Source organism: Protopterus annectens, chromosome 7.part0, assembly GCF_019279795.1.
Source record: "Protopterus annectens isolate FY-2018-M chromosome 7.part0, PAN1.0, whole genome shotgun sequence".
Taxonomy (NCBI): Eukaryota; Metazoa; Chordata; order Ceratodontiformes; family Protopteridae; genus Protopterus; species Protopterus annectens.
Window position 1 is genome coordinate 183021003 of NC_056739.1, and position 16673 is coordinate 183037675.

General features: G+C 39.4%; 1 protein-coding gene across 1 annotated transcript in view; it reads right to left on the minus strand.

The window, feature by feature from the left end:
• The window catches only part of LOC122805796 (tetraspanin-18-like), a 199866-nt gene that overhangs the window by 24824 nt on the left and 158369 nt on the right, over positions 1 to 16673 (minus strand). The window contains exon 6 of the mRNA XM_044076060.1: positions 10925 to 11104. Coding sequence (XP_043931995.1) covers positions 10925 to 11104 — 180 coding nt within the window. The remainder of the gene's footprint in view (positions 1 to 10924; positions 11105 to 16673) is intronic.

A 16673-nucleotide genomic window follows, 5' to 3' on the forward strand; every position in this document is an offset into this window, starting at 1 on the left:
AGCATCTGCACCTTGATCCTGGCCATGTACCTGAACTAGTGTCTTCTCCTGTTACTGGTGAACACTGTTAGAGTGGTTTAGGCTGCCCACCATGGGTTCCCTTATATTCAGCAGCACTTGGTATCGCCTTCTTGTGCAGTGGTGTCCTGCTTGTTAAGTAGAGTTCCCCTGTTCTCCCTAGTTCATCTGCAGTGTTACACTCCCAGTCTGCCAACCAGATTCTCATGTCCTCAGGCTAAGTGCTAAAGACTTGCTCCCCCACAAAAAGGTCTGCCAGTCTTTCAAAAGTGGTGACCTGACACCCACTCACCCACCTATGAATATAAGTGCTTAGTTCAGCAATATAATCACATAAACTTTCATCTGCCTTACATCTTTGCTCATGAAACTTTTTTCTCTAAGCTTCAGGTGTTAACGTATAGTATTCCATTCCATTGTTTAACCTTGTTGTAAATTAAACAATCAGTATCAGACAATTTGGAAACAGCAGTTACAGGTTTACCATCGAGCAAGACAGTCAGATACCGTACCCAGAGTCCTTGGTCAACATTATACTGTTTACATATTCTTTCAAATATATGAATAAAACTATCAAAATTATCACCTTCTTTATACTGTGGAAATATTTACTGACTTTTGTTGCTTCTGGGATTTGGTTATTCCCTTCCCCATTACTTCCATGTTCCTATCAAACAATCAGCATGTCTCTTTCATGTTGTTGCTGCTTCTCATTTTCTTTGGCCTCCAAATGCTGCAGTCTCCCTGCTGATTCTAATTCCATGTGTTTTACCTCCAGTTCAAGCATCTTTATGTCCAGACAGGTTTTTGAATCCTCTGAGGAAAAGGTGAACTGTCCTGTTTCTGAGGACTGCACATCCCCATTGCCAGACTGGTTATCTCCTGGTTGCTGGTCTGTGCTGCAGCTGCGACTAAGGCTGAAATAATTTCCTCATTAGTCAGGTTGCATGCAACAGTCCTTTGGATATGTGCACCTTAGCCAATTGGTTTACTGTCAGCTTTCCATAATCCTCTGCTGACATCTCTTCCTGCTTTCCCTGACTAAATTAAGCTAACAAAATAAATAAAAGTGTTGTGACAAATGAAACTCTAGATTTACCTTGTGGCTGCTGACAGTACACACACCTTTAATGACAACTGTTTACAGGCTACAAAAGTTCAATTAATATCCACACCACTGCTCACCATTATGTGACATCCCTCCTCTGGGTTAGTGATCAAGGAGCCTAAGTCCTCACCAGTGACACTGGTGGGGAACATTCGCTGAGAAAAGTAGACACACAGTATTTGCAGATGCAGCTCTCTGCACCAAGTACAATTTCCTTTAAGAGTTCACAAGGACTGCACAGTCTAGTTCTGGGGCTGGGCTTTCTCTCCAGGCCCCAAATAAGACTCCCCACTGACACAGTTAGAGAGTCAAGTCCTTAGCTGGGTGTTCCAAGCCAAGTCCTCCACCACCCTCTCTGTGAAATCAGTGGTCTCAGTGTCCCTATTCAAAGTAGCTGACACACACTCTCTTTGAGATTTGATTTTCACACACACACACACACACACACACACACACACACACACACACACACACACACACACACAAACATATCTGGGAAAGGTCTACACAGCTTACTCCTTTGCCACCTCCACCCAGACTATAAGGTAGATTCACTGCCACCACTCAACTATTTTAAGGCTCTTTTCAGGATACCCAATTACTCTCAGTAAAATTTATACTTACACAAATGGTAATGCTTAATCAGGCAGCAATACTTTCAGGAGCGTGTAGTCACAGTGCCACTAAATAAATGCAAGTACTCTCAAAGGTTAATTAGTTTCTAAAATACCACCTACAATGAAAGGTATAGATATATTTAGTAATAAATAAAACAGAATACATGAAAATACTGAATACCTATTTACAATAAACATCAGAGTTTCAATCACAGGAAATATAAAAGACAACACATATGGAAAGATTCAGACAGATACAGAAAAAATGGCATTTAACTAATTTTACTATGTTTCCCTAACTGACTGAAGAAGTACTGTTCCCTACTTGTTAGAGCAAGGCAAGATGATATTAGATGCGTGTCTCTTGTCAGGTCTAACAACAAAGTGTTGAGTGCCACTATCACATTTCTTACTAGTATCTAAATACAATGTCAGTGCTGGCTACAGTATGATGTCACATGTCATTACTTGACTCTGTGGTTCCCATACTACCCCCCTCCACTAGATACTGAGCCAGGATTTGGCACAGATGTGTCACAACACACACAGAGAACTTTAGCTAAAGGCTTAATACAGCATCTGGAAGCTATAAAATAATTCCAATACTTCTACCCTTCCTGCAGTAAAGGCTTTTCATAGACATTGCGTCTTGACCTGCATATTGTGAGATAGAATTGTTATGGCCTAAATCAAGTAATTTAATTTCAAGCTATTTATCTTAAGGTTAGCTGAGCTGAGCTTGACCCCTTCAATTCCAGTATCCTCTGTTAAAATATATACATTTCAGCAGTTACAACAATACAACCTGACATACATGTATATATTTTTTCTTTCCAGAAGGACCAACTGTTGATAAATTTTAAGACAAACAGCTTTACAAATACATTTTAACACAAGCATCAGTACATATCAGTTTGATATTCAAACGACATATAATTCTTTGCAAAACTCCAGAGAGCTATGCTAATATATATTACACATGCACTGCCCTACTCTCTCTGGCACAGCTGTCACTCTCTCACATCATCACACTGCCCTACATGTGTACACAGCTGGTACTCACCTACATGTACAGAAAGCTGGGACAGCTCTACATGTGTACAGAGCAGCTACTCTCCTACATGCTCAGTGAGCTGATGCTGCTCTACATGTGTAGAGAGATGGTACTCCCCTACATGCTCAGAGAGATGGTAATACCCAGTATGTGTACAGAGCTGAAACTTCTCTACATATGTCAAGAGCAGGTACTCCCCTACATGTATACATACCTGGAGCTGGTAGTCCTTACATATGTAGAGAGTTGGTACTCTCCTATGTGTGTAGAGAGCTATTGTTCCCCAACATGTGAAGACAGCTTGTACTTGTGTAGAGATATTGTACTTCCCTCCATGTGCAGAGAGCTGGTACTCCCATAGATGTGTACAGAACTTGTACTCCTTTATATTTCTAGGGAGCTGGTAGTCCCCTACATGTGTAGAGAGCTGATACTGCTCTACATGTGTAGAAATCTGGTATTCCCCTGCATGTGTACAAAGTTAGTACTGCTCTACATGTGCAGAGATATTACTCTCTTACATGTGCAGAGAGCTGTTCTCCTCTGCATGTGTAAAAGCTGGTACTCCTCTACATATGCAGAGAGCTGCTACTCCCCTACATGTGCAGAGTGATGATACTCTCCTACATGTGCAAAGAGCTGGTAATCCCTTACATGTGTGAAGAGAGCTGCTACTTTCCTACATGTAGAAACCAAGAAAAAGCCAGTAGATAAGTAATGTACACTCCAGCAGACCAAGCACTTCAAATAATACATAAAAAACCCAGAGTGAACTCCAGTGCTGAGGATACGCAAGACTTTAATAAATAAAATACACACAAAGATAAACAAAAAGGTGAGTGCTTTCACAGTCTACTGGCTGCTTCTTCAGACCTGCTAGCACAGTGCATTTGAATTAATTATATACACACCTAACATCAATTAATCAATTACATGGTAAAAACTTGTCCTTCCCTTAAAGTTATAGCTAAACATCTATATATAGTATAGCTTATAAAGAAGCACAATGATTAGTGTAAAAGTGGACGTGTCTTAAGCACAGGTTTTAGTTATTATCATGCTCATTTAAGCCAGGAGGCTTATCTGCATTCGGACACACTATCCACTCTTGTTCCCTCTGTTCTGTTACTCCCCTACATGCTCAAAGAGCTGATGCTAATCTACATGTGTAGAGAGATGGTACTGCCCTACATGTGCAGAGAGAGGGTACTCCCCAGTATACAGAGCTGAAACTCCACTACATATGTCAAGATCTGGTACTCTCCTACATGTGTACAGACCTGAAGCTGGTAGTCCTTACATATGTAGAGAGCTGTTACTCCCCTACATGTGTAGAGAGGTATTGTTCCCCTACATGTGCAGAGAGCCTGTACTCCCTTACGTGTGCTGAGAAACATTACTCCCCTACAGTTGTAGATAGCTGGCACTCCCCTGCATGTATGCAGAGCTGGTACTTCCCTACATGTGTAGAGTGATGGTACTCTCCTATTTGTGCAAAGAGCTGGTAATCCCTTTCATGTGTGTAGAGAGCTGATACTCCTCTACATGTGATGAGAGGAGGTACTTCACTACACTTGTGCAGAGAGATGGTACTCCCCTACATGTATAGAGAAGTGGTACTTCCCTGCATATGCAGAGAGTTGATAACCCTCTACATGTGCAGAGAGCTGATACTCCCATACATGTACAGAAAGCTCATAGTCCCTTATAAGTGTAGAGAGCTGGTACACCCCTACATGTGCAGAGAGTTGTACTCCCCTACACATGTATGCAGAATGAATATTCCCCTACAAATGTGTAGAGAGATGGTACTCCTCTGTATGTGTACCGAGCTGGTACTACCCTACGTGTGCAGAAAGTTGTACTCCTCTACACGTGTTACAGAGCAATTTCTCCCCTACACATGTGCAGAGAGCTGGTACTCCCCAACATGTACAAAGAGCTGGTATTCCCCTACATCTACATAGAGCTGGTACTCCCTGCATGTTCAGAGTGATGGTACTCCACTACATGTGCAGAGAGCTGTTAATCCCCTATATGCGTACAGAGACCAGATACTCCACTACATGTGTAAGCAGCTGGTACTACCCTGTATGTGCACAGAGATGGTACTCCCTACACGTGAAGAGAGAAGGTACTCCACTACATGTGTGTAGAGAGATGGTACTCCCCTACGTGTGTAGAGAGCAGGTACTCCCCTACATGTATAGAGAGCTGGTACTCCCCTACATGTACAGAGAGCTGGTAGACTCCCTCCACATTTAGAGCATTGGCAGTCCCCTACATGTGTAAAGAGCTGGTAGTCTTCTACATGTGAATAGAAAAGGTACTACACTGCATGTGTGTAGACAGATGGTACTCCCCTACATGTATAGAGAGCTGCTACTCCCTTAAATGTGCAGGGACTTGCTATTTGACTATTTGTGTAGAGAGCTGTCCTCTCCAACATTCCAGAGAGCTGCTGCTCCCCTACACATGTACAGGGAGCTGGTGCTCTCCTTCATGTGTGCAGAGAGTTGGTACTCCCCTGCATGTGCAGAGTGGTGCTACTCCCTTACATGTGCAGAGAGTTACATGCTCATTTAAGCCAGGAAGCTACATGTGTGTAGAGAGCAGGTACTCCAATAAATGTGAAGAGAGCCAATACTCCCCTACATGAGTGTAGAGTGCTGGTACTCCCCTGTATGTACAGAGTGGATTACTCCCCTACATGTTCAGAGAGCTGTTACTCCTCTACATGTGTACAGTGAGCAGGTACTCCCTTACATGTGCAGACAGCTGGTACTTCCCTGCATGTGCAGAGTGATGGTTCTCCCCTTCATGTGTGTAGATAACTAGTACTAGAGAGAAGGTAGTCCACCACATGTGTGTAGAGAGATGGTATTCCCCTATATTTGGTTAGTGCTGGTACTCCCCTGCACATGTGTAGAGAGCATGTAATCTGCTACACGTGTAGAGAGCTGCTGCTCCCCTACATGTGTACAGAAAGCTCGTACTCCATTATAAGTGTACAGAGAGTTGGTACTCCCCTACATGTCTGTAGAGAGCTGGTACTTTTCTACATGTATATGGAGCTGGTACTCCCCTACATGTCTGTAGAGAGCTGGTACTTTTCTACATGTATATGGAGCTGGTACTCCCCTACATATGCAGAGATCTTGTACTCCCCTGTATGTGCAGAGTGATGCTTCTCCTCTACATGTGCAGAGAGCTGGTACTCCTCTAAATGTGAAAACTAGTACTCCTCTACATGTGTAGAGAGTCGGTACTTCCCTACATGAGTGTAAAGAGATGGTACTCCCTTACATATTTAGAGAGTTGGTACTGCTGCCTACTTGTGCAGAAAGCTGGTAATTCCCTACATATGTGTACAGAGCTGGTACTCTCTACATGTGTTGGGAACTGGTAGCCTCCTACATATGTATAGAAGGATGTACTCCCTTACGTGTGTGTAGAGAGACAGTACTCCCCTACATGTCTGTAGAGAGCTGGTACTTTCCTTCATGTATACAGAGCTGGTACTCCCCTACATGTGCAGAGAGTTGGTATTCCCCTACATGTGCAGAGAGTTGGTATTCCCCTACATGTGCAGAGAGTTGGTATTCCCCTACATGTGCAGAGAGCTGGTTCTCCTCTGCATGTGTGTAGAGAGCAGATACTCCACTAAATGTGATGAGAGCTGGTACTCCCCCACATGAGTGTAGAAAGCTGGTAATCTCCTACATGTATAGAGAGTGGGCACTCCCCTACATGTGCAGAGAGCTGGTAATTCCCTACATATGTGTACAGAGCTGATACTCTCTACATGTGTAGCGAGCTGGTAACCCTCTACATATGTGCAGAGAGCTGTACTCCTTTACATGTGTGTAGAGAACTGGTACTCCCCTACATGTGCAAAGAGATGGTACTCTCCCACATGTGCAGACAGCTGCTACTCCCCTAAATGTACAGAGAGGTGGTACTCCCACACAAATTAAAGAGATGCTACTCCCCTACATGTGCAGATAGCTGCTACTTCTCTACATGTGCAGAGAGCTTTGTACTCCCCTACTTGTGCAGAAAGCTCTACACTCCTACATGTGTGTAGACAGCTGCTACACCCCTGCATGTGTACAGAGCTGTACTCCTCTACATGTGCAGAAAGCTGGTGCTCCCCTACATGTGTACAGACAGTTGATACTCCCCTACATGTGTAAAGTGATTAAATTCCCCTAAATGTACAGATTGCCAGTAGTCCCCTACATGGGTGTAGAGAGATGGTACTTCTGTACATATGATGAGAGATGGCATTCCTGTACATGAGTGTAAAGAGCTGGTATTCCCCTTCATGTGTAGATAGCTGGTATTCCCCTACATGTGTAGATAGTTGGTATTCTCGTACATGTATAGAGAGTTGGTACTCTACTACATGTCCAGTGAGTTGGTACTCCACTACATATGTAGAGAGATGGTTTTCCCCTACATGTGCAGTGAGTTGGTATGCCAGTACATATGTAGAGAACTGGTATTCCCTTACATGTGCAAATAGCTGCTACTCCTCTACATGTGCAGAGAGATTCTACACCCCCACATGTGTGTAGAGAGCTGATACCCCTCTGCATGTGCAGAGAGATGATGCTCTCCTACATGTGTACAGGGAGCTGATACTCCCCTACATATGCAGAATGATGGAATTCCCCAAAATGTACAGATAGCTGGTACTCTCCTACATGTGTGTAGAGAGCTGGTACTCCTTTACATGTGAAGAGAGCTGGTACTCCCATCGACAAGTGTAGAGAGATGGTTCTCTGCTATATGTATAGAGAGCAGATACTCCCCTACATGTGCAGAGAGATGGTACTCCCCTACATGTGTTGAGAGCTGGTAGTCCCCTACATGTGTGGAGAGCCAGTAGTCCCCTACATGTGTTAAGAACTGGTAGTCCAATATATTTTAAGGGAGTTTGTTCTCCCCTACATGTGCAGAGAGCTGGTAGTTTCCTCTACATACAGTGAGCTAGTAGTCCCCTACATGTGCAGATAGATGGTATTCCCTTACATGTGTTGAGAACTGGTAGTCTCCTACATGCGTAGAGAGGTGGTAATCCCCTACATGTGCAGACAGAAGATATTATCTTACATGTTGAGAACTGGTATACCCCTATATGTGTAGGGACGTGGTACTCCCCTATATGTCTAGAGAGCTGGTACTCCCCTTCATGTGTGGACAGGTAGCACTTCCCAATATTTGTACAGAGTTGGTACTCCCCCCTACATGTGCAGAGAGCTGGTATTCCCCTACATGTGTACAAATCTGTCAGTCTCCTACATCTGTAGGGAGCTGGCACTCCCCTACATGATCGTAGAGCTGGGCTTTCCCTCCTGCAGGACCCATGTTAGCGCTTTTTTTGAGTTCACTAACAGAGGAGTGATATTGTTTCTTAACTGGCTCTGCACTGGTTCAGGGCACACATGTAGTACATATATTCTATTAGTAGGTGTATTCAGTTCAACACTGTAAACTTTCAACATTTTGAAATTTGAGGATTTTGCATTTAGTATTATGAGTTTCAGTATATCATTATTCAATAAGTTGTCACGTACTACACACACACACACACACACACACATATATATATATATATATATATATATATATATATATATATATATAGGTTTACACATCACAATGCCGGCACACACACACACACACACACACAACAGATGTTGAATACTTCATATTCGAGTGATGTGAGTGAAACGTTACCATTGCGAATGGACTGTGCATTCGCAATTCTAACGTCTTCGACTCATGTGAGAGCGGTGATGCGTTAAGGGAAATACATCCCTTTCCTCACTGTAGTGCGATCTTGGAGATGGAATATTAAGGTAGGGGGGTGTGGGGGGGCGCCCCTGCCTGTGAGTTTAGGCTAGGTAGGTACAATACACAGCTGTTCGACTTTAGGTTGATTGAAATGTTCATTTCCGATGTATAAATCGAATGCAGACACATTTTTCTGATTTTAATTTATGATAGTAAACCATATATATATATATATATATATATATATATATATATATATATATATATACACACACACACACACACACACACACACACACACACACACACACACACACACACACACACACATATATATATGGGATTAGGACTATTCACTGAAAGCACATTTCACTGAAACTCAGATGACTGTGCACAATTCACTGGAAGCTCACTTCACTGAAAAAACAATTCACTAAAACTCATTTCACTGAAAGTTATATATGGCCTTTTCCCCACTGTAGTACGACCATGGATTTAATATATATAGTAAGGGGGGGGCATAGCCCCCCCCACCTATTTTAAATATTTTGAACTACTCTTTTCAGAATACAATATATACCCAAACTATGTGGGGGGGGGGCTAGGCCCCCTAGACCCCCCAACACACACACCTTTACTATATATACTATCTCCAGGGTTGCACTACAGTGAGGAAAATGTCATATATAACTTCCAGTGAAATGAGTTTCAGTGAACTGAGTTTTCACTTGTGAGCTTTCAGTGAATTGTGCACAGTCATCTGAGTTTCAATGAAATGTGCTTTCAGTGAATAGTCCTAGACCCATATATATATATATATATATATATATATATATATATATATATATGGGTCCCCTTCAGAAAGCCGAAAGCCATATGGCCGAGTCGACTTTTGAAATTTCGACCATGCAGAACTGGCATCTCTGTATAGTGCAGAATGGGAAGATTCCCATCTTCCGCACTGTAGTGCGATCTTGAAGTTGGTATATTTAAATTGCAGGGGGTGCAGCCCCCCAGGGTGCAGGGGGGCTTGCACCCCTGCTAGCAACATGTAGGTAAGTTTTTGTTTTGTTTTGTTTTTTTTTTCATGTTTGAAATTTCAAAAGTCGAACATATGGTCTCGGCTATATAGGTTTCAGCTTTCTGAAATGTCGATCATGTATAGTAGACCCATATACACACACACACACACACATATATATATATATATATATATAGAGAGAGAGAGAGAGAGAGTTGCCTTTTAAGCCATATCTCAATCTTTTGAAAGGAATAATAATAGAATGTCATCTGGCTTTTTTAAAATGTTAGCCACATTTTTCCTGTGTGACAATATAGTCTTTTCCCACTATGGTGCAATGTTGGAGTTGGTATAGAGAAGAAGGACTATGAAGATGCAGACCCCCCTACACACTTGAGGGCACTTACAAAAACAACTTGTTACCTTTAGTGTGTGTGTGTGTGTGTGTGTGTGTGTGTGTGTGTGTGTGTGTGTGTGTGTGTGTGTGTGTGTGTGTGTGTGTGTGTGTGTGTGTGTGTGTGTGTGTGTGTGTGTGTGTGTGTGTGTGTGTGTGTGTGTGTGGTTAAAGTGAGTATATGTTCTGGAATGAAGTTTATATGAGTTTTACTAAGTGGGTTGAGTTGAATTATTTGTGCATTTTGACAGAGTGTCATAGACTTGTATGTATATAGATATAGATATAAACATAGATATATAGATATAGATATGTGTGTGTTTTGCAAAAGCTTTGTTTACCTTCCCAAGTATGCATGCAAACCATGACATTGGAGTGCTATAATCTTCCAGTATATTGTCTTCTATCAACTATTAGAGATGCATTTTACAAATTTATGTGACTGACAGCTTCCACTGTCATTTGTACCACTGTAGACAACTCTAGCTTGCATTTCCTCAACCATAAATTTCTGTACTGTGTACATTACCTCTCTGTGTTTAGCAAACATAGCCTGACTATTTTTATTGTATGTGTACACCCTATTTATCATTGCCTGCCTGCCCTTGGACAAGATTACATACTCAGTTGGCAAGGGATAAATGCAATAAATGCATGAATTAAAACAGATAGGCTGAAATGGCCAGCGTGCATCGGAGAAAAAGAAAAAGGAAAACAATTAATTAGCAAAACCAAGGCAGACTAAGACATTGCAAGAATTTAAAATGAGTTGAAATATAGAAATCAAATCTGTGACAAAAATTCTTGGATTGGTGATGGACAGGCTTAGTAAATATTTTGGTTCTTGGCTTGAAGAATGGCTATCATTTTACATCAGCCATGCTCTGTTGTTTTAGGCTATCCTTATTACCTTATAGTTTAGGTAGTCAGTTTTCCCTTGCATGCATTGATCTCTGTCTAGAATTTTGTCCACAGCAATAGAAGTGTCTCTCTTGCAACATGCATCTGGCACCAATGCATAGGGATGCTGTTCATGGAAGGTAGAATGGTTTCCAAAGTCACCTGGGCCTAAAACTCCACAGCAAGTGAACTGAAAGGACAAAACACAGGTTACATAACTTGCTATTCTTACTCCACTTTACTTTATTAAATTACCCGTCATATCCACATATTCTTCTTTCATTCAAGACAGTACTTCTCTTTCTCTCTTTCAAGTAACATCCTGGCTTGTTTGACAACAAAAGAGACCATAGGCCTAGCAGGGCTGACACAGTCAACAAAGCATGCATGCATGCACACCATAGCTCTCAACCTTTCATCTTGAAAATGAGGATCACTAGCCTCATAATGTGGAACAAATGGGCAAAATGTGGAACATGTACTCATGGCTTACTAACAACTTCAACCAGGAAAGTCATAGGATGGTTAAAACATGCTGCTTTTACTTATAAAAAAGATCTTTTAATGAATTAATATGATTAATTTCTATTTACCATGAATAGCAGTTAAAAAAAATCCTAACACTAAATGTGACACACCCTTTCAATGTGGAACTTCAAGGAACATGAACTTTTTTAAGACCTCAAATGAGGTGCGTTCCTCGTAATGAGGTACACTTGAGAGGTATGATGCACACAATGATAAATGACTAAATAAAATAAAATAAATAACTGACTGATCCTGAGGCATAGTCCCACAGTAATTTGGTCTATATCCATAAAAAGCATGCACCAGGTTGCAGCCGAGTTTGTGTGCTATGCAAATTGGAGTTTAAGTCACACACTTCTTAAAATTTTCTCCACAACAGATTTTACTAAGTGTATAGAATGTGTAGGTAGTATATGTTTAGTACATGCTCTCAGCTGTTTCTTTAAACTCTTAGCACATGTAGGACTCCCTTCATGCAACTGGCATAGAAAATGATAAATCAAGGGTACCTACATATTCAAAGCATACTGATTGTGTATTTTCTTTTACATCTTACTAAGCAAAATTGTATCATATGTGCACAGTTACACACTGATATTTATAACAATATAAAAAAGAATCACAAAATAAGCACAACATTTAGTTATACATTGCCCATGGAACTGTTTTTAATGTCAACTTGAATATCTTACTAGTTCCATAAATCAACCACTCTAATTTTATTTTTTATTTATTTATTTATTTTTCTACATGGCATTGTTTTTCTTAAACTATAACTTGTAGAAAGGTGCATTTCAGTAAGTTTTGGATAGGCAATATCTTTAATCTTCGTTATTGATCTTTCAACCAACATTTTGGTATAATGCTTAATGTCACATACCCACCCAGAGATTATTAACAATCTGCTATCAGACACCCCTGGGATTCCACCTGTGTCCCTGCTGGACAGGGGCATTGGGTGCTAACTTGTCAGAACACGGGCTAAATTCTTGGCTAGGGATGTAAGGACCTCAGGGCCAATAGCCTAGTAACTTCCTATGATCCTAAGAAAAACAAAACAAAAAGTAAAAGCCAGATACTTTATTCAAGATTTTCAAAATTAAGTGCCGTCATTTCTAACAGGAACTGTATCAGAATGTATAAAGGCTGCATACATCACTTCCTTATATACAGACTTCCTTAAAGGTACAGTGTAATAAATACATAAACAAGTGAACAATAGTAAAAGCAAGTGAACAAAAACAGCATGTCTTAACATCAAGTGGTGGTCTACTTGTTGTTGTTTTGTATAGAGGTTAATGTAAATAAAGAAAAACTTTCAAGACAGTGTTAGAAAAGCATGCTGTACCATGTCCTTAAAATTATGTAAGTGCACGCCTTCAAAATAATGAATAATATATAATAATACAAAAATCAGAACATTACACTATTTAAAAAGTTTAACATTTCTCTGAGTAGTTTGTTAATAAATGTCTAACAAATGCAATACTAATTATTTTTAGTAGTATAACATTTTAATTTTTAATACTGAATGAACTGATGTCATGTCATTCAAGTCAGGTGGATCTGTTGTGTTTAATCATAATTGCCATTTTAATTCTCTAAATTCTATAAGATTATCCCAGTCTTCACCTTTGGAGTATTTTTTCTAGTATTCTAAATTTATACACACAATGGCATTTGTAAACTACTTTGTGTCTCTACAAAGCATTTATTGTGTCGTTCTTGCCAATGTCATAAAGATGTTCTTATATTCTTTTGTGAAATGCTCTCTCAGTTTTGCCTATATAAAAACTGTGGCATCCTGAGAAGACTGTCAGATAGACTAAACCTGTTGTGCACAAGTACCACTGGCAAACCTGATTTTGCTGTTAAGTCCATTGTCAGGAGTAATTTCTTTCTGCTTGGTGATGTGGGGGCATGATTTAAAAAACCCTAATGAAGTGGTGCCTTTACTGTGCCCACGTACATTAGTGTGGGTACCATAACTCTCAAAAATTTGCTTTAAATTGTGCAATGTCTTGTTCACGAATGTTGGTTCAGAACCTACAATGTCCATGAGGGTAGTGTTAGAACTAATAATGCATCAGCTCCTACTGAAAATGTTTTTAACATGGGGGGCTGCCTACTTTGTTATATTCTATGATCAGCACCCTTTTGTAATCACATTTCTTATCTCCAGTGAAGTGATTCTCAGCTACCATGTTTATCTCTTCTAGATGTAAATCTAGGGGTTTGTGTTTGTTCCCCCATTCATGTAGTATTTCCATATTAATAGTGTTTATAAAATCTACTGGGTAGCCCTTCTGAGTGAACATGTTATTTAGAATAATGAATTCTTCTTCCAAAGCCTCCTTACTAGAAGTCATTCCAGCCACTCGAATGTATTGTCCTTTTACCAAACTCTTTTTGTGACTCATAGGGTGGTAGCTGTTGTAGTGCAAATATGAGTTGTTGAAAGTTGGCTTTCTGTAAATCTTAGATATGACTCCATCTGTTCTAGAAGAAATGAAAGTGTCATGATAGTTTAGTCTTTGATTGCTAAAATTCCAAGTGAATTTTAGAAAGGAGCTGGAAATATTGAATTGTTTAACAAATTCTGGAATGAACTCCAGGGGACCCTCCCACAAAATGAAAATGTAATCCAGGTATCATAAATATATTTTACATAATTTGAAAAATTCTGATTTAAACGTGTACTTTCTCCCATGAGAGACATAACAAGTTGGCATATGAAGAGGCACAGACCAGTCCCATGGCAACTCCCTTGATTTGTGTAAAAACTCACCCTCAAAGTGAATCAAGTTCTTTTCCAACACAGTCAACATCAATTCTTTAAGTAATTCTACCTCGGTGTTTGTCAGGAAAGAACATTCTATTAAACTGTTATAAACTAGTTCAATGCCCTCAATGTTGCGTATGCAAATAAAAAGGTCTATGACATCTATAGTAAAAATCCAACATTCTTGGACCAAGGTTTGTGATTAACTCTACTAAGAAAGTCCCATGAATTCTTCAGTAAGTGAAATCGTTTCTCAAACCATGATTTCAATTTTTTGTCAATGTAGGTTGCTAAATGGCAAGTTTTTGAGCCATGTGCTGCCACTGTAGGTCTGTACTTTAGGTCTTCTACTCCTTTGTGAATCTTAGGTAGGCCAAAGAAATTGAGTTTAATTTTTTTTGTTACTTAGATACGTGAATACATTCAAGTCAATTCTGCCTTCTAATAATAGTTCTTCATGAAATAAGTCAATTTTGTGATAGGCTATGTTAATTTAATTTTTTGATACTATAACATAGGTACTAGTGTCAAAGAGCAATTCAAGTCAATGTAAATTTCAGGCTATGTCTCTTACACTCCAGAATGGCTTCCACAAATTGCATTCATTGCCATAATATTGCTTCTGTGCAGTTATATCAGAATCTACTGTCCAACCACTATCTGACTACCATAACCGACAAAGCCTGCTGATTTTTGTAATGCAACGCAAGATGAATCAAAATAAGTCTTGGATTTCCTTATTTTTTTCTCAAATTCCATCAATGGCAATCACACCACTTTTTCAGTCCCCAGTCAGTTTCTGTACCAGTGTGCTGTCTTTGCTTTCGTATATCCACTTAAAATGGGTCTATATCATGACGTCGAAGTGTCGCACTATTGAACACCTAAAAATCGACAAACCCACACACCCACTGAAGTAGGGGGCACCCCCACACCCCCTAACTAAATATATCAACTCTGAGATTGCACTACAGTGGAGAATAGGGCAACATTGTGTAGTTGGCCAACTACATCTTTGCCCTGTAAGTATTCAACGAATTGAGCAAATGCAATCAATATATTTATTATATAGTAACTAACTTTGTGAATTAATCACAGATTTATATACATTAATATGTACATGAAATTAATAATATCAGCTTTTAACAGTGGCCTTTGCAATATTACTTTATACTGACATCCAGTGATGTTTCCCACTTAATTTTTATGTTTTTTGTATATATACTTTTTGTTTTTTAGATAAGGATGATGTTTTTAATATATATAGGGACATTAAAACTGTGCATTTTTTAAATAACTTCATACTGTTGTTAAGGTAATTTATTTAAGTATTTAATGGTCTATAAGTTTTAGATACCCATATATATATATATATATATATATATATATATATATATACCAAATGAACTGTTGAATATGAGTGTCGATCATATGAACTGCCATTTAGTGACATTATATATATATATATATATATATATATATATATATATATATATATATATATATATATATATATCTATATATATATATATTTTACCTATGTATATAATAGAGATGTTTTCAACTACAAGAAGATTTTATGAAGATTTGACTTGTATATCACAATTTTATGCATATGTTTTAGATAGTTGCCAACTAAAACTGTATATATTTTTTTAATCTGATTGAAATCAGCAAAGCATTGGATGGATTAAGCAGCCTATTTTTTAAATGGATTTAGAGATGTGATTGGTCAGGCAGTGATTCACTGCAATTAACCTGATGTATTTAAACTGAACTTTTTTTGTTAGAGTTATTAAGTCTGAAGAAGCGTTCACAGTAACGTGAAAGCTGTCACTACATTTTTATCTGTCTGTGTTACATGTAATAAAAGTCTCCTTCGCTTTGGATGGTGTTGCCTCTTGAGTTTCTTTGGATTCTTCTTATTGACCTTTCACTTTGTATGACACCCCTAGTTTCCACAAGGGATCACTGCAAGGAATGCCCAAGCAACCATCCAACTCCCTGGAATGGGTACTTCTATCTCTTACCTGCTGCTTCGTCAGTCACCTGAGACACTAATCGAAACTGAGTTTGCTGGGCCATAGTCAGTACTTTATCCATATTTGCCACAGCTATTATCTGTAAATGTTATTGCATTCACTGTCATCAGTGAGTGCTAGGCAGCTCATATTATAATCATCTTTTTGTTTTATTATTTTAATCATGTCTTAGAGTGTTAGATTGGTCCTAACTCAAAAGGCAATTATTGTCTGTATTTAACTCCATTTTGTCTGGTAAGTGAAAAAGTCAGTTACCTGTGTACAGGAACTGCTAGGTGTGGGCAGGCAGTGATACGCATTTCTGTAGTTTGGGACTGTCAATTATGACTGTCATTCACAAAAGAATTGCCCAAACCTGCAGGATAATTGAGATGTGGTGCTTCTTTGGGATATTGCCAACACCTTCA